An 18,304-nucleotide genomic window follows, 5' to 3' on the forward strand; every position below is an offset into this window, starting at 1 on the left:
TGAGTTTGAGTCTGTCTCAGGTTCTGCTCCCAGTGGGAAGTCCCAAGAAAGAATCCAAAGAAAGGATGCTAGGAGGCATCTTGCTACGGTGGCTGAACCACCACAGCTGACTTATTTTGAATCACTGAATGACTTTATTCCCTGCTACTCACAGATGCCTGAGCTCTTCACTCTCTACCTCTGAGGCTAAGCCCAGGAACTTTGCAAAAAGTTAATTTTAGCCACGTGGATCTAGGACCCAGTTATTTCAGGCATTATCTACATTTTATGACTATAGATGAGGCACGGGTGGAACATCATCTGTAAAAAGCAAAGATCTGACCTTGGGTTTTCTGAGTCACATATCCCTCTCTCAACTATGACACTTTGAAAATCCACCAATAAATGCTACAAACAAATTCAGAAACTAGGGACAACCTTATGGTAGTTTTTATTAGGACCAGATAGCCACTAAATGCGCTTGAACAACACAACCAACCTCTATGGGTGCTTCAGCTGTTTTGGTAATGATACCACTTTTCCTTGGAAAAGATGGATCAAACGCCATTTTGGAGACTTCAAAAGACTCAAACATTTTTTCTTTGGACAGCTGCTGAGTTTTTCCACTTTTTTCAGTGAGATCTCAATCTCCTTAAGAAAGAGATAAAAAAACTGCAGCATTTAAAAGCATGTAATTTAATGGTCAGATCAATGCTCAGTCTGTACATGTTGACAACTTAAAACTGTAAAATAAATTTTTAAATGTATCTGTATTCAGAAAGTTGAAAATATTTCCAAAAGAAAAAGAAGTAACAGATCCCTAAAATTTATCCACAAAATGGAAAAGGTTGCACGGATCCAATGACATTTATCTTTTTTTATTTTTACCTCACAAATTAAAAATATTAAGCTTTACATTCAAAATATTTACCAGTGCGTTTGAAGAACACCTATCATCCTCAAATACACCACATCTAAGACAGATGTGCATATGATGCATGTATGAAAAACATAGCCATACATCACAGAGGATGCATTCATTTACTAAACATCAGCGCTCCTCAAATTAAACAGATGGGGGGGAAATGTGTCAGGGTATCAGCTGAGCAAACCGCAGACAATGATTATTGTGATACTTTATCAAAGTATCTTTACATCATAATAATCTGCAAGCAGGAGCAGTGAAATAAAAAATGTTGTTTGAAGTTCATTATCATCATCAGGGTCTTAAGAGTATGACAAAAATGAGATAGTCCAGCAGAGCAAATGCTATAAAAGAACGTCATAATGAGTGAAGATGATGAGGGAAAATTGGCAATGATGTCTGTGTTTATCATCTAATAATGCCGTTGCTACAAAATGGTAAATGGGCTGTTTCAGAAAGCACATCCAGTGTGCCAGATGCCGCCTCAAGAAGCGTTTCAGTTTGTCAACCTGCAGATTGAGTGGGTGGAACTTCACTTTTTTAAACATGTCACACCTTGTGAGTTGTTTTGTCGCTTGACATCCATACAGTATAGAGTATGAGAAGGTATTTATATTGAAACCATGTTTCGAGTCTTCTGAGCCAAGAAAGTTCATGTATTTTATAAATAGATGCTCAAAAAGAAGAGAAGAGAAAAGCATGATGAAGCTGAAATTTGAAAGTACGCCACGTGTGAAAATTGACATAAACTTGGCACTCTGTGCTTGTAAAGCTCTGACTACAGTACAGACATTCTCAAATAAAGTGGCCGCATTCAACTATGTTGAACGAGTTACCGTTAATTGATAGGTGCATTTCATACATTTTTTGTTAGGTGAATGTACTAACTTCTTCAGCATTTTAAATTGTGCTTAGGTTAAATCTGGATAGAGGGAGTGTGTGAGAAGTTTGACGAAACAAATCACCATTCAGCATGCAGCTTCTACTTTCATGAAACCTCCATTTTATTTTCCAAGAATTCATAGTATTTCTTGTAAACTTACAAAAGCCTTTCTGGAATTTTCAAATCACATTTGAGATATTACACGTGGTTTAGACAGAATTTGCAGCTCGCTTTCTGAAGATACTCCAGAAATCTGTTGGAAATTGTAGTTCCTCGACATTTATAGGACATACTGGGTGCATTCTGGTTGTTGTTATGATATTTTCTAGCTGTTAACAGTTTAATTTCTGGAAATCACAGGGTAGTTGTTTAGTATTTATAAGATACTCCTCTGTAACTTGTACTTGACAGGACATTCTGGTTATTTTCTGGAAATTCCTAGAACTTTAAGGCTATTTTCGCAGAATCAACAAATAAAACAAAGCATACCTTGCTTTAAAACATTAAGCGTTTTGATTTTGTACTTCTTTTTGTATTTCCTTAGTTCTGTATTATTTACTTAAATATTCTACTGGAATGCAACTACAGTGCATTGCATTTCTCTATTTGATTTTTAATTCTATTTTTGCCTTTCAGTCTCACATGAGTGATTTAATTTCATTTGTTTTTGAGCTTATACATTTACTGTTATTGTGATGCAAATATTTTGAAGCATTTATATCAGAAAATGTTTCCTTCTGAGAAATGCTGTGATGATTTCTCAAAAGTTGAGGATGCAGCAAGCAAAGTACCAAACAACATAAAAAGGTAAATGTCTACCCCTAATTAATAGGTGTTTTTGTATGGATGAGTTAATCAAATGAAAAAGTTGCATGCTAGAAACAGATCAGTCTTTCTTTTTCAATCTTAACTTTGAGACGATTCTTGCACTGGAATGAATGAACTTGCACTGGAAATATTTGCTGTATTACAACTAGGATTTTAGAGGCAGCTTTAAATCATGGTAAAGTTCTGCTGTTTAAAGCAGCAAAGCATATGCTCATTATGTCATGTGTTGTGGAGTTGTTGGAGGACCCACCTGCAGGAAGGAGGACAGCAGGATCATGTTTGAGGTGATTTACAGGAAACACAAGCAAACGCTGCAGAAAGAATGAAGAGACGAGAGAATATGGAGTACACAAGAGCAAACACAAGGGCAAATAGCAAAGAGATCTGTCAAAGAGTGACTGAGACAAAGATGCTACATTGCTATGGAGGTTGATTGCTGGGAGCAAGTGCAATTTATCAGCAGATGCGTTGGAGGGAAAACAGGAACTGAGGCAACTGAGGTAGAATGTCTGGAATAAACAGCATGAATACACAGAAAAACTAACTAAACAGAACACTTTGCTCAACTAATGGCCTAAAATGTGACAAAAAACAATGAACGTGTAACGAAAAAAAACATAAAGAAAGTAGAACAAATTACACAAGAAAACCTAGTCTATTAAATGAAACATCAACTAAGTACTACAGTGAGAAAGAAAAACTCAAACTAGAGCTTTTATATATGACAAACAGAACACTGGCAAGCTACTGGAAAGGAAAAAATAACTAAATATGGACTTAAACGTAATAAAACAAAAGCATTTTTACTGTCTTGCTCTATGTGAGACCAAGACATAAGATGCATGTTGAAGATGCTGGTTGCAGGTTTAGAAAGTGTGTTTTCTGATTCAAAGGCTTTCCAGGAACAAACTGCATCTGTTCCCAACCTGTGAGCTTTTTCAGCACGTTTCTGAAAGCTGTTCTCCACGAACCACTGAAAATGAAATAAACGTGTTTTGATTCCTGCAGGAAATTTTGTTGGCTTCCATGTAGACCTCTGAATTCCAGCTAAAAAGTATTTGTGCGTGTTGTGCATAGGCATAGGAAGCGGAGGGTTCGGGGGGGACATGTCCCCCTCAATATTGGAGAGAACCACATTCGTCCCCCCCAATAATTTCACTGCAGTTGCGAATCATTTTAAAATCTTCCACCCCCATGCTTTTATTTTGAAGGCGCATAACAGCGCATTCAGCAGAGCGCTTCCTCCCTCCTCCCCTCTGAACGGCTCAGAGTAAAGGCAGCAGCAGACGGAGTCAGAGAAACTCTGAATGAGGAAAACGATCTGCCAGGAATGTTGACATGAATATCGCTCGTTTATAACATCTTGTCAGTTTACTTTCATATGTAGAACTAAATCTTTTTGATTAAGCCGTTTTAATTCTGGAATAGTCGCATGTCCAAAATTTTACTGCTAACTTTGTTTAAAAGTTAGCTAGTCTAGTCACAATGATTTAGAATGAGACTGAAACAGCAGCAAAATTAGCCGTTTTATTATTTAAAGTGAGCAAAACCTGATCATACTGACCACTTTATGTGTATTTATATATTATATTATATTATATTATATTATATTATATTATATTATATTATATTATATTATTTAGATATTTAGGAGACCGGCCGTGCTAGAATGATGTTGAAGAAAGGTGAAGAAGCTCTGGTGAGGTCTTCATTTAGTTTATTGAAATATGTATGAACTGTTTTTGATTTTTAAATAAACTAAACTATTTTATTATGAGAGGAGCAGATCAGGCATAGGAGAGCCAGGTGGAGTTTCAGAGTGTGAAGATATAAAAATTATATTAATTTCAATAAAACCAGAAAGGAGAACAGGTGAAGACTGATGTCAGGTTGATTTCTTTCAACGTTTCAATATTTTTTTCATTATTTCCACACTATAAGGGTAATGGTTAGGAGACAATAAGAAAAGTGCTTGAGGAGAGGTTTAAAAATAAATTAGTGAAAATTTTTGCTACAAAGTAAATAGAGTTGAGATGTATAATAATGTATACATCTGAAAACAAAGTTGTTTAAATTCTCATTCTGTATGATAAAAACATACTTTTTATATTTCGTTCTCATTCTGATCCTGTAAATTACTGTAGTGTCTGTTGTAAATCCATGAATCCATGCAGGAACATCAGGCTGCAGAGAGTCAGAGGGAGGCAGAGACAGAAACACATATCTGTAGATATTTCTAGTTAAATGTTTGTGGCTAAAAATGACAGGAAAATAAAAACATTTAGGCTTTTTGCTTCAGTGTTTTTTATGGCTCATGTTTGGTAAGTTACTGAATGCAGAGCTGGAAAGTGAGACTGAGTTAACAGTGAGGAGCTAAGGTGTCTGTTAGACGTGAAAAGTATCATTTTTATTTATTTTGTAGATCAAATTGTTGCACTGATGTAGAGAGTTGTTCAAGAAGAACAAAACTTGTTTTTTAGGTTTTATTTTTGTTGGTCAAACTGCTGTATTGAGTTTAAAACTGCCGAGTCCTATTTTATTATTTGTTTTTTTACTTTGGTTTTAGAAAGAAATAGAACCAGTTCAACTGCAAGTCAATTTATATTAGTGTATTTTGACCAATAATCAAATGTCTTTTGACCAATGAGATATATCAGAATCTGTTAGCCTGTCTGTGCTACCAGAGTAGGTAGCTTGCTAGTTGTGAGGCAAATGCTAAAGTGAGTGTTCAACCTGGAATGACGGCCATTATACTGTGCATAACTTTAATCTGATTATTGGATTGTAAATAGTAACATGTTAGAATACGTGTTACTGAAACAAGGGTCAGATTAGAGTAACACATTACTGTTGATGGCATAATTGTTTGACATTTTTGCTCAAAATATTTACTGATTTGTCAGGTTTCCGATATGCGTCCCCCTAATGACAGACTCGTTCCTACGCCCTTTGTGTTGTGTATCTGTTAATTTGTTACCTCTGTTCATGCCATGTCTCCGTTCCAACAAATAGCTGCATTCACATCTTGCAAACACCTCCCAATTTGAGACATCTTTTTATAATTACATTCACATTCCCATGCCGCCTGTGCTTTGCCAGTAACATCCGATTAAATTCATCTTGTCAAGCGTCTCGGATTGAAATCAAATCCACGTTCACTCCAGTGATTTCTCAATTGAGTTTAATACTGACGAAGAGAAGTCAGGCGTGCCATTCAAGGCCAGCGACTTAATGTTACTGAAGTGTCTTGAGGCAGATATAAACGTTTCCTTTTCCTCGTGCAAAATTAATAAAAACATACAGCATTTCAGTTTTATGATGAGCATGGTAGAAATAAACGGCCTGTGCAAGATACGTGTGGAAGACACGTACAGAGTGGCAATATTTCTGCCAAAGCACAAGAAATATTTTTACTTTTTCTTTTATTGCTAGGCAGAAAATGAAATCCTCAACCGTGTGATGATGTGAACCCACAATGAGGCAGTTTGAAGGCTGGATGGATTCGTGCAGACAGAAATAGACAGGTCTCAGCAGCAAAGAGTGAGCAGTGGCAACGAAGGCTGGCGCAATTAAGTCAATGAAAGCAAATAAAAGTACAGGAGCTACATTCACAGAGATGAATCAACAGCAGATGAACACTTGCACTTACTTTTCTAAGGAATTAAAGGACAGAGATAACTAACTTGACTCTGAACTCGAAGTTATCGTTAATAATTCTAGGTTGTAAAACTGTTTTTTTCAGAGCATAAATAGATCTCTGCTCTTTTACAGCCTTTTTCCAGGGTTATCACATTTTTGACTTCATCTATTTAGTCTGACTTTTAATTAAAGTTATTTACTAACCCATATAATTATTATTTCATTCGGATTCTTGCATCTTTCATATTATGTTTTAATAGTTGGTAATAATCATGACAAGTAGTGCTGTAACAATCTCTTGGGCTACACGTTTTGCTTTTGTAACTTTGGTCTAGTTAAGGTTGGTTTTTTAGTGTTTGTTATGCTTAAATTTGCAATAATTCTTGTGTTTAGTTTTTCTGTCTTCCCTGGTTTACTCGCTGCTCTTTCTCAGTGACTGGGGTTTATAGTCTACCGTAAATGTTCCTTCTATGTGCATTTACTCTTCTGTTGTTCATTTAGTATTCAGACTCCGAGGTGTGAAAACTGAATGTTTCGAATAATCCACACCTGCAACATGACAGATGTGACCTTCAAATAGTAGCTGTATTTATACTGAGATTAAATTACACATATGGAGACTATTTACTAATTAGATACGTTGTTGTCTAATTTAGTGTATTAGATTAAAGGGAGGAAACACACATGGAAGCCATACATTGGGTTTCTATCTGTAAGGCATCATTTTCCTTTCAGCTCACATTTCTCCTCTACTTTGTTGGAATGTATGAAATTTTAAGGGGAATGAACAATTTTACAAGGCATTGTACAACAGTGCTTCTGGGAGAATCAGAAACATCCAAGATGCTTTTTGAACCTGCACAACATTAAAATATGGTTCATCCTGTAGGTGTGGATTAGATGGAGTATGAACTACAAAATGTCCTAAAACTGACAACAATGCCCAATCCATGTTTGCATCCTTTGGGACATGCAGTGCGGTTGTTTTGCCAATGGAATAGCTAATAAAGGTTAATCTAAAGTTGGATGGGTGCTTTTGTTTTCTATGCGAGGGGAAAACAATAGGGATGAGTAGCTGTCAGTTCAGAGGGGCAGCCAAGATAAAGAAGATAAAGGAGACATTGATAGGGTTCCCTTAAAGAAAGACATGCTGCCATTCAGCTCAGAAAGCATTGAAAGGCCCAGTAGGATTGTTGGCAGAGTTCCATGAAGTCAACACCAACCACGGCTTTAAACTTTTGAAAGGGTTAGACACAGAGCTCTTCCTGTTGTTTCTGTGTGTGAACATTGATTTGGTTTAGAAAGGGCTAGGGTCAGTGGTCAGAAGTCAGTGGGCAGGTTGAGTAAGATAATGGTTTCAGCAACCATCCCTGCCTCTCAAAGGAGTTTTTTTTTTTTCGTTTTTATAAAACGTACCGTCAGGACTCCTCAGCTTCATGAATTTGGTTAACTTTTTTCCTTCACATTTCGGCTTGACGGGGCACAGCCTCAGCTCAGCTTCTTTGGTTTCCTGCTGTTCAGAGAGAAGGAGCTGCACTCAACAGCAACGTTTTCTACTCTTACACTGTGAAGGTCCTCAGCACATCAGATCTATCTGTAGCTCCCTATTGTAACTGTAAGATCCAGGCACAACTCAGACATCTATCCATCAATAAGACCTTAATTACTCCTTTTGCAAGAATTCATGAGTAAGGTCCTTTGATTACTCCTCAAAATAAGTATTTATTTCATTTGGTTTAAATAAATTCGTCAAATGCATTTTATCAGCCAGTTCTGCAAACCAAAATTCAGAGTAACCATTGAGTCTGCAATCATGTAAGCGAAGATACAAACCCTTGCTTATTATAGTGTTGTCACTGTTTCCAGTTTTTTTATTTTATTTATTTCTTATGCCTCAGGTGACACATTTTGCTCAGCTTACGCTTGCACCTCTGAAGGCCCTCACTGAGATGTTTGCACGCCCACTATGTTTTGTCGTTTTGTCCCTGAGAGTCAAATCTGGAGCTAATCAATACCTGTGAGTGCAACCAAGTAATTTCACCTTCGACTGAAAGCCCGATGTGTTCTCTAAAACTGATTGTCGGTCACATCTAAACAGAAGGTGTAGTCTGGTATTAGTGTCATGTTGATATTACGCCAATTTTCTGCTGATTTCTTTACAGCGGCAAATCAAAAAACACATTTTATTTCCCTGAAATCTTTAACCCGATTGCAATTATAGAAAATTCCACATGCCAACAAACTGACATGTTAATAGCCGATCAATCTAAGAAACAAATCAAGCATCAAATATCCTAAAATGTTAAAGCAACACAAAATAAAAACACATTGCTCTATATTTGTATGCAAGATTGCTCAGTAGAGACTGAGCAAAAAGTTTTGAATGCTACTTTTTATTTTAGACTGGACATCACAATGAACAGAAACAGAGAATTAGTCTTAATCTTTAGGACATTTTTGAAGGCTGTGGTGGCTACAAAAACGCAAACTGCTCCGGGAATGTTTCCAGGAACATTTCTCTAGGAGGAGACCTTTGGGCCAAAGCAAAACTCTCAGGCGGCGACATGTATCTAATCTGGCCTAGGAACACTTTTGTATCTTTGGGAACAATCTGAAGGCCGTTGCTTTTCAGAAACATGTTTCATTTCCATGCTGGATCTGTTACCTTGATGACCCATGACGAACAGACTATTTTTATGCATTTATACATGGCAAGATCAAATTGTAATTTCGATGCAATGATATTTAGTATATTTCTTTACAATAAACAGACTACCAGTAGGAAAGAGTTCATTGGTTACAAATAAAAACATCATAACTCTTCTGGATTTAAGCACTCACTTCACTTCAGACCTGTCTGTAGCTTTTATGACTTCAGGAGAAATTATCTTTCTTTATCTGGTAAATGCCTCACGTGAGCTCCTAACAAACCACTGGTGCTCAGGTAGACTGATTAAAACTATTTTAAAGTTTACTATTTTGATGAAGCGCTTGATGGCTGTAAATGGGCTTAATCCCAGAGCTGAGAGTTACACTGAAAGGTCACAAATCTGTTTTATGAGAGTTTGCAGTGGAAGTCTAACCATAAAATATAAATTTATATCAATTCCATTGCAACTCTGGGATCCAGGAGGGTTGCAGTTGAACAACAATGTGATAAATACCCCCAAACCTGTCTTAAATTCAGGCCCACTGCATGACTTTCCATATTGATCCAACCCAGCAGCATTTTTCAGGTATATATATTTTCTGGTTCACTGACACTTCAAGCAACAGTAAAAAGGAGAGAAGATTGTGTTTGGTTTCCTTAGCTCTGACTCAGCTTCTCGGTGTAAGAAGATTTGAAATATAGCACAATCATCGCGTCACGTCTTCTGAAATGAATAATTTAATTAGAACAGTGCAGTGGCCTGTTTTGATAACACTCCTCCTTCCTACAGTGCATCAGGCCGAACATGCTGCAGTGTATTAATCATAATCCAACACACAGTTTGACACACATGTCAGTGAAAGGTCTATTGAGCCATATAGCAAGTAACACTTAGAAAGCCACTTACTTTGCTTTGATAGTAGATGTCCTTTTCATCATATCACTGATCTGGGAGACGTAGCTCTGTAATTGCATCTCTCCTTTCTTTGCAGAAAATGTTAGTTTCAAAAGACAGTACTCCCAGAGACAATTTACACCTTTGCAGATTTTCACAGTTTTTGCCTTTTAAACATATTTAAATGTTTCAGGTCGTAAAAACAAAAAATGTCAAAAACAATGGGTAAATTCAAAGGATGATTTCAGCCCTGTTTTTTGATCTAATGATGCGTTCATGAAATAATTTTGGTAGGTTCACTATGTTTTCTTTCCCCAAATTTGTAGATCATGACTTCTTTTGTGGTTTAAAGCCTCAGAGAGGGTTTTTGGACCCTTTCCAGACTGATACAAGATATTATTCTGTTCTTAAACATCTTTTGATTTGGAAGGGGGGGGGGGGGATAAAAAATGTCACAACTTACATCTGAAGGGGGTTAAAAACATTTTTTTCTGCTTTTAGTTTTCCCAGCAATGAAATGACAATCATTCATCACAAAATAAATATATGATTTGAATGCTTTTTTTGTAAAACAGACTCAAAACAAGACCTGTTCAGAGAGGAAGGAGAAAGTAATAAATGACTCTTCTGTTTTATTTGATGTGTACTTGACCTTTATCTTAAAAAGCAAAGCTCCTGGAAACGAGCAATCCTTTTTAAGAGCAATCGTTATGGAGAAGATGTTTGCTGTCCTAAGCTGTGTTTTCTTATCATCTATTAAGGTTGGCTTAGTCTCTCTGGTTATGTGTCTCCGCAGCCATGTTACGAGCGAGTAAAGGACTGGCTAAACGACAACCTGGTGGCACTTTGGATCTTTGCTCTATGCACAGCTCTCACTCAGGTAATGACAGCTTTAAAAATGAATGTTTTTTGTAATAAGCTTTCTCCTGTCTTTTCCATTAAAGCAGCTTAGTCTACGACATGAATGAGTCTCACACTGTTGGAACATGAAGACTTGAACTCGGGGGTTTTGTGGGTAGCCTCCTGAGGACCACATAGTGAGCTTGGCTTTGCGTAAAATTCTCTTATCTCCCCTGCAGCTGAGTGATTCGTGATGTGCTTCCTTAATCTGAGAGGATACATACTCCATGTTGCCTGAAAACATCAAGTGCAGAATGCTCCCCTGATGCTGCAGGCTTATTTTCAGTCAATACCGTTTTTGGAAAAATGAAAACCGGAAAGAACATGTAATTACTGGCAGATTTATCTCAAAGATCTGTGGTGTTTGCCGGCTGAGTCAGAGCATTATATCAGCCTGTTCTCATTTCCAGGGTGCCACATACTGTCGAAAGTGGAAGAATCTTCTGGTGTCACAACAGTTGAACCAAACACTGCCTTGTTGGTCAGCAACACCAAAACGTAACAAACTAAAAACATTGCTGGGAAGTTTAGATTGGGGCACCCTGAATAATAGTCTCTGTTTTACGTATGTAAAAATGCAGTAACACAGTAGACTTGCTTAGTAATAATGTAAAGTACATAATATGGCTTCTGCTTACTGTAGTTTCTACAATCTACCTACTGACAGATTAGTTTCCAGATTCCTTGAGATGAGTTTTGAAGTTGTAACTTTGAGAGTCTGCAAGCTGCAACTGAGATTTTACAAAACATCTTCCATAATTAACACGATATCTTCTTAAAATGTGTAAAATATTTTTCCTAGAACCTGTGCTGGTCACTTTTGTGAACAGTCTTATTTAACTTGCTCAGTTTCAACCTGATATTTTCCAAAACTCCCAGAACTTAATTTATGTGGTTTTGAAGTGACCTGACAATTTCTGAAGCATAATAGTCACACCCTGAAATCGTACCTACGTTCCAGATTTTAGAGGTTATCTTTACAGAATGTACAACCTTTTTTCCCCAGAACATTTAGGTTCCTGAAATGTGAAGAGTACGTACAGGAAACAGACTCTTTCATTCAGTAACTGATGATCTAGCACTATCAACAATTTTAAAGGTAACTTCTCAGAACTACAGTACACTGTTCCATAAAAAGCAACGTGTAAGTTCTGGAAAGTATTGTGTAAGCTCTGGTAATGTAACCTGTAACCTGGGTTACAGGTTACAGGTTATTTACCTGGAACCTCTAAGTTCCAGGTAAATAACTCAACAGTTTCCAGAAATTAGTTTGTGAGATCTGGATGTGTATTCTCTTACATTTAGACAGTTATCTAAAAGATAGCACAAGAAGACAAGCATCTTGTCTGTTCTTGTAAAAGTAAGCTGTAAACTTCAGAAAGTAATCTGAGGTGTCAGTAAATACCTTGTAAGTCTCCAGGTAAACAGCATGTAGGTTTTTGGAATAGCCTCTATGTTGGGGTAAATACGCCTGTAAAATCATGAAAGTCTGTTTGTCCAGTTAAAGCATCACTCAAGTTTGTAAATAACCACTGAATTTAAAATAAAGGACCTGTGCATTCTAGGAATGAAAGCAATACATCTCTGTAAGGTCCCCAAAAAGGTTTCAAGTATGTATACCATGCATTATTTACTGTATGCTTTTCCTGTATATGTATTGCAACCTTAAACTGAACCGTTTTAGGTTAAATTCTCTCTTCTATCTTAGCTATTATTTCTGCTTCTTTCTTGTGTCATCTTGAGAATATGCACATACTGTACTCACCGCTCATTTTTCCTCTATAAGTGCAACCTTGTACAACTGTGGGGTGTTTTATGCTAGCATTGGTAATGCATCTAGCTACAAGTCCGATTATAAAAGACAAGGCTGCATAGAGTTATTCCCACAATGTAAACAAGAAGCACATCGAAGTGTGTTTCTCTTTTTTGAGAACATTATCACAGTTCCAGTTTGTGAAGGTGGTAGAAAGCTTCATTTTAGAAGCCCGAAATATTTATGGCACAGTTTGTTTTCTAGTGTTGTTATAACTTGCAGCATCAAGGGGAAAGAAACGGTATTCATATTTTTTATAATAATCCCCGGTGCTTCTAGCCAAACGTAAGTGATAACCAAGGTGTGGTAGAGCATTTTTAAAACTCGTTAGAGATCCTGTTAAGGCCACAAACTGCAGCCTAACTGGTTCTCTGCTGAAAAATGTATGAAATAAAAAGCTCAGGGACAATTCAATGAATGAAAAGAATGTTTATTTATGAGCAAAAACAATAGGCTTTCTTTCAAGGGTATTATTTAATTTATTTACACATTCAAATACATGAACACACTCAGTTCAGAGCAGCACTGAGCATTTTAAATTTTAAAACTGTATTTTTTGTGAGAGATGATTTGTGTCGAGATACGCATTTCTGTTTTAGTTGTGCTCCACAGTTTAAACCAAACAGCAACATTCTGTGGAAGCTCTTTTAGCCCTACACTCAGTTAAATACCAGTCAGATATTTTAAGGTTCATTCAATGTGAACGTAAATTTCCTTTAACCTGTATAAACATACTATAGAATGAATGTAAATCTAATAACTTTACTGATCATGCTCGTTCGAACTGAAGGTGAATATTAGTGCTCCTCTTGTTACAATCCCAGGTTCTGCAGGGAAATTTAGAGTCTCAAGGTTTGTGTGGCTGTTACTTTGACATATACCATCCATCTAAAACACGGTGGCAGAAAAGGCAACCCACTGACAAATGGAAACAGCACAGCTCTGACAGCAGGGGCTTCCCACAGCGGGACAACACGGCCCACCACACTGCTAAAACTGCTCAAACAGCTTGAGGAACAAGACAAGGAGCTTAAAGTATTCACCCAGCCTCCAAACTCCCCGGGTCTCAATCCAAACCAGCTTCCTGCAGGGTGCACTAAAAAAAAAAAAGCCAAATCTCACAGGACTCCAGAGTATTAACTGTTGACATCCTGCTGCTTAACAGTTCTTGACACCCCCAGAGATGTGTTTATACCCCACGAATAAGAGCTGTTTATAGCAGCATGCGAGCAAACGTAGTTTTCATGAAGTCAGCTATTGTAGTTTTAATTTAAGTTTTGACTCTTTATATAACTTTTTCTTCCATTTGTCACCATTTCGCTGGAAAATGTCAAACTTTTTGCTGCAATAAAATATGATAGATTGAGGTTTTTGCAGGTAAATGAAAATAAATTTACTTTGTTTCAAGTTGGAGGGCTGCACAGTGGCACAGTTGGTAGAGCTGTTGCCTTGCAGCAAGAAGGTTCTGGGTTCAATTCCTGGCCTGGGGTCTTTCTGCATGGAGTTTGTATGTTCTCCCTGTGCATGCGTGGGTTTTCTCCGGGTACTCCGGTTTCCTCCCACAGTCCAAAAACATGACTGTTAGGTTAATTGGTCTGTCTAAATTGCATCTTTCTGTCTAAAGGTGTGTGTGTGCATGGTTGTGTGTCCTGTGTGTCTCTGTGTTGCCCTGCGACAGACTGGCGACCTGTCCAGGGTGACTCCGCCTCTCGCCCGGCACGTTAGCTGGAGATGAGCACCAGCAACCCTCCCGACCCCACTGAGGGACAAGGGTGAAAGAAAATGTATGGATGGATGGATGTTTCAAGTTGAAGAAAAATCTATAAAAAGACATTAAACTTTTAAACTTGTCCAAAAGTGCTTAGAAAGTTGAATAAGCTGTAAAAGGCCTTTAAAGAGTTTGTGAAACCCAATTCATGATTCACTTCTTGAATCATTAAATTAAAGAACTGAATCATGACGTAAACCATGTTAAATTGCCTTGTTGTTGAAATGCTTTGTGAAAGTAAAGTTGATTTGACTTGAAATGTCATCAATGTGATGTTGTAAAAAGATGGAAAAAACTGCAGTTTTTGTAAGAAACCAAGTTTTATTTTTGCAAAATTAGGTCTGCTGGTTGTTCTGGTTGAATATACTGTCATGTTTTATCCTACATGGACTACAGGCACTAAAGTATCCTTAAACATTTGTTCGTAAGGAAAAAATCCACTGCAGTAAAAACAGCATCTTTCTCTCTGCTAACATATTTTACCATCATGTAAATATGGGTAGTGTGCAGCATGCATTAGGAGAACCTTAGGCCATATTTAGGTATATTTATGGAAAACATTCACTGCAAAAAGCATCCAGTTCTCAAAGATGTGCTCTGCTTGCTTTAGAGATTAAGCAAACATAAATATCCAATGGCAGCAAAAGAAAAGTGATTACACTGCTGACTTTACGAATAAATGGCAGGAATATGTATGAATGCATAATTTTGCAATTTGTTTAATTTATTTAATTTAATCGTATTTAGGGCACTCACTTTACAAAGTGAGTTATTTAGAATTGAATTCAAATTCAGTTCAGATCAGTTTAACATATTCCAGTATAATCAATAGTCAGATTAGGATCCAATGACATACAGCAGAATCCTAACTTCATTACGCTGATTATTCCCAGTAATGCAAATTGCTAATGTCTTATTTCTCCAAGAAAGACCAGCTGACTGAGTCAAGTCATTGACTCAAATCTTTCTACTTCTCCACTATAGAAAGCCATTATACAAACCATATGATTATTTGCATTGAAAGTGCTTCACATATAGAGGTTAATGAAGTGAACTCCACTAAATTAAGTCTTTCCTTTGAGGGCAGAATTACTGTGGTGCACTGAGGACAGTCTGTCCCAGCTGGGAGTTGCATTAAGTGAGAACTGCCACTCCCAGCAGGTAAAGGGCAAACTGTGCACAGCTGTTCCTCAGTAATAGGAACTAAAACTCCAACTTGTATTTATTGATTGAAAATAACAGAATGCACTGACAGAGAGCAGAAGGACATTTATATTTTGTGTTTAGAAACACAGTCCTGACCCTGAGTACGTCTGACAAATTTAATGGTTCATTTTGCAGTCGCTTGGTATTGGGCCTCATGAAAATGAAAGTGTGGGTCTCACCTCATTACAAGAAACTACTTTTTGTCACTTATATACCTGCTGTGGTTGTAATAGAAAGTCATATTTAAATTGTAAAGCAATCGCAAATATGGCTCGCCGCAAAAAGAGTTCAATTTGCTCAAATCTGCTACACTTCAAGGTATTTTATCCTGATGTGTGGCTGCACCGTACTGAGCTGAAAAGCCTAACCGATAACAAGGAAGGCAAAAAAGCCATTAGCTGTAAATCTGATAGGAGACATATTAGTAATGTGTTAAATGCTGCAATGTTCCAATGGCATAAAATAACTCAATGTGCCTGTTTGCAATGCTTTGTAAATAAAGAAATAAAGCAGAGAGTGCGGGTAAAAGATTGGAACAGACTCGCGTTAATAGCATATCTTAAGGAATCCGGTAACACTTTATTTGAAGGGGTGTGAATAAGACTGACATGACATAAACATGACATAACATCTGTCATGAACATAAAGGAGTCTTTATGAATGTTTATGACAGTTGTCATGAAGTGTCATTCGGTAAATAATGACACTTTTAATGCAAAGTTGCTTTAAAAGTTGCATTGAAAGTCCATTAAAAATGCCAACTTTGCATTAAATTATCATAATTTACAAAATCATGCAAAGTATCTTAAAAAAACACTTTATTAAAACTACCCAGAGGGAACCCATGGATGAAGGGGGTCAGAATAAAAAATAAATAAATAAAAATTCTACCAAAGAAGAAGATAAAGGTTCTCTGGAGATACTAGTTGTTTAAAGAATCAGTGAATGCTTTAGAAATTCTCCTCTTATTGTGATCTAAGAAATGTTTTGGATGCATCACTTTCAGAAAATGATGGGTTTTTTTTTTGTCATTTATGGTTAACCAGCAATATTACAAAGTGCTAAATGATCCAAAGCTCTCCTTTTATGTCCACCGCAGCCATCTTCAGAGACATGTGAGTCCATTAATCCCTGCTTTTTGTGTGTTTCTGCAGATCCTGGGTCTGGTCTTCTCTATGACAATGTTCTGCCAGGCAGTGAAAGTAGAGACTTTTTACGCCTAGCGATCGAACCCTCCGCCCTTCAGAGTGCTTGGATTGTTTCTCATCTAAAAGGGACTCAAAAACCTCCCAACCTTGCGTCCTCCACTTTCTCCAATGAAAAACTATTTTTTGTTCCTAAGCTTGTCCTCTCTGTGACATCGGCTCTCAGATGTCACCAGTTCACAGTACTCCTGCTATCGACCAGCACAGTGTCAGTGTTATCTCTCATTCATTATTTTGCTCTGTGTTAAAAGCTAATTTTTTGTGATATATTTTATCAGACAGTATTATGAACATGTATAAAACAAACGTAACCCTTTTTTTTTTTTTAATATGTGTTTTGTTTAAATTATTTTCAGGTTTGTATGTGTTTTAAAAATAGGAGCTTCAGCTGAGAAAAGCGCACTGGGTTTTGTGCTGCAAGTGCATGTCTCCTGCGATGATGTGAATTAAATGTTTTGACTCGACGGATCAGCGCTCGTCATGTTTTCATTCCTAAAGCTGAAGGTCTTTAATGTGCAGTTCCGTTAAACCCGCAGCTGACAAACAAGGATAATAACGGAAATTTCTCAGGAAGCAGCGCTTAAAATGGTTAATTCAGTCCCTCTGCTGAGACGCTCCAGATTCATTAAAACATTTTGTAATTACCAGACTAATCACGCATTAATTCGATACGTTTAACACACTTGCTCTGAATCCCGTGGCTTATTTATTAGCTGCATTTACATGGAACGTTAGGGTTGCACCAAGTCTCAGTCAGAGAATTTCAATGAGCTGTGCAGTGGCAGAAGCCCTGAGACTGGCCTGGGGCAGTTTCCCCCCAGCACCAATCACCGCTCAAATGACAAAGACTCATCTACAGTCTTTGAAGTCTCCTCTGGCCCTTTTTGTGACTCCCTAAGTTTCTTTTTTTTTTCTTTTTCTTAAATTTCCTATCTTGGGCAGTCAAGCATAATCTAGCCAGTGAGTACGCCAGAGACGCATTTTGATTAAATTGGCCCATAGGAGAGAAAAAGCTTTAGTGTTTTCTGCCTCAGTTTGAAGTTCAAGTACTGCAGGTGCTGGACCCCTTTCTTCATTTGGTAAGAGTTTCCTTCAATTGCTTCTCTCTTTTAATGCCTCCAAACTATATGGACCTCAAAGAGCAGAAGTTCAAGTGCAATCAAACTGTGGGAACTTTTCAAATTCCTCCCTAAAGTCAAACTGAGTATGTTTAATTTTTTTTTTTTTTTTCAGAAATGAAACAAAGAACTTTACAGGGCTTTTTATTACTTTAAATAGCTAACCAGCCATAAAAAAAGATAAAGAAAAGGGTAATTTTTTGGGAGGGTAAGTATCTTCTGAATAATTGGATAGAGAGAACTGAAGACAATCCGAGAGGCAGAACCTTTCCCAACACAGCAAGGTTATCTCAAATTAAGCAATAGATGATATATTTGGGAGTACAAACACATCCAAACTTATTTTAGAATGAGGAGAGCAGATGAGAAATGACCCAAAACTCAACCCTATTAAAAATGTACAGACTACGATTGAAAGTTGAGTTTGTGTCTGTAAAGCAACCAATTAAAATTAAATTTACGACTTCTCACACGTCCATCCAGAAATAAAATAGG

The 18,304-nt window shown here is 37.2% G+C and overlaps 1 protein-coding gene across 3 annotated transcripts in view; it reads left to right on the top strand.

Annotated features, from left to right (window-relative positions):
* Positions 1–17,155, top strand: part of tspan4a (tetraspanin 4a) — a 163,259-nt gene extending 146,104 nt beyond the window's left edge. For all 3 annotated transcript variants that reach the window (XM_081605433.1, XM_081605432.1, XM_081605435.1), the window contains 2 exons: positions 10,596–10,679; positions 16,641–17,155. In XM_081605433.1, coding sequence (XP_081461559.1) covers positions 10,596–10,679; positions 16,641–16,709 — 153 coding nt within the window. In that variant the 3' untranslated portion in view covers positions 16,710–17,155. The remainder of the gene's footprint in view (positions 1–10,595; positions 10,680–16,640) is intronic.
* Positions 17,156–18,304: the final 1,149 nt, after the last annotated feature.

This window comes from Poecilia reticulata, chromosome 3, assembly GCF_904066995.2.
Source record: "Poecilia reticulata chromosome 3, P_reticulata-male-v2, whole genome shotgun sequence".
NCBI lineage: Eukaryota > Metazoa > Chordata > Actinopteri > Cyprinodontiformes > Poeciliidae > Poecilia > Poecilia reticulata.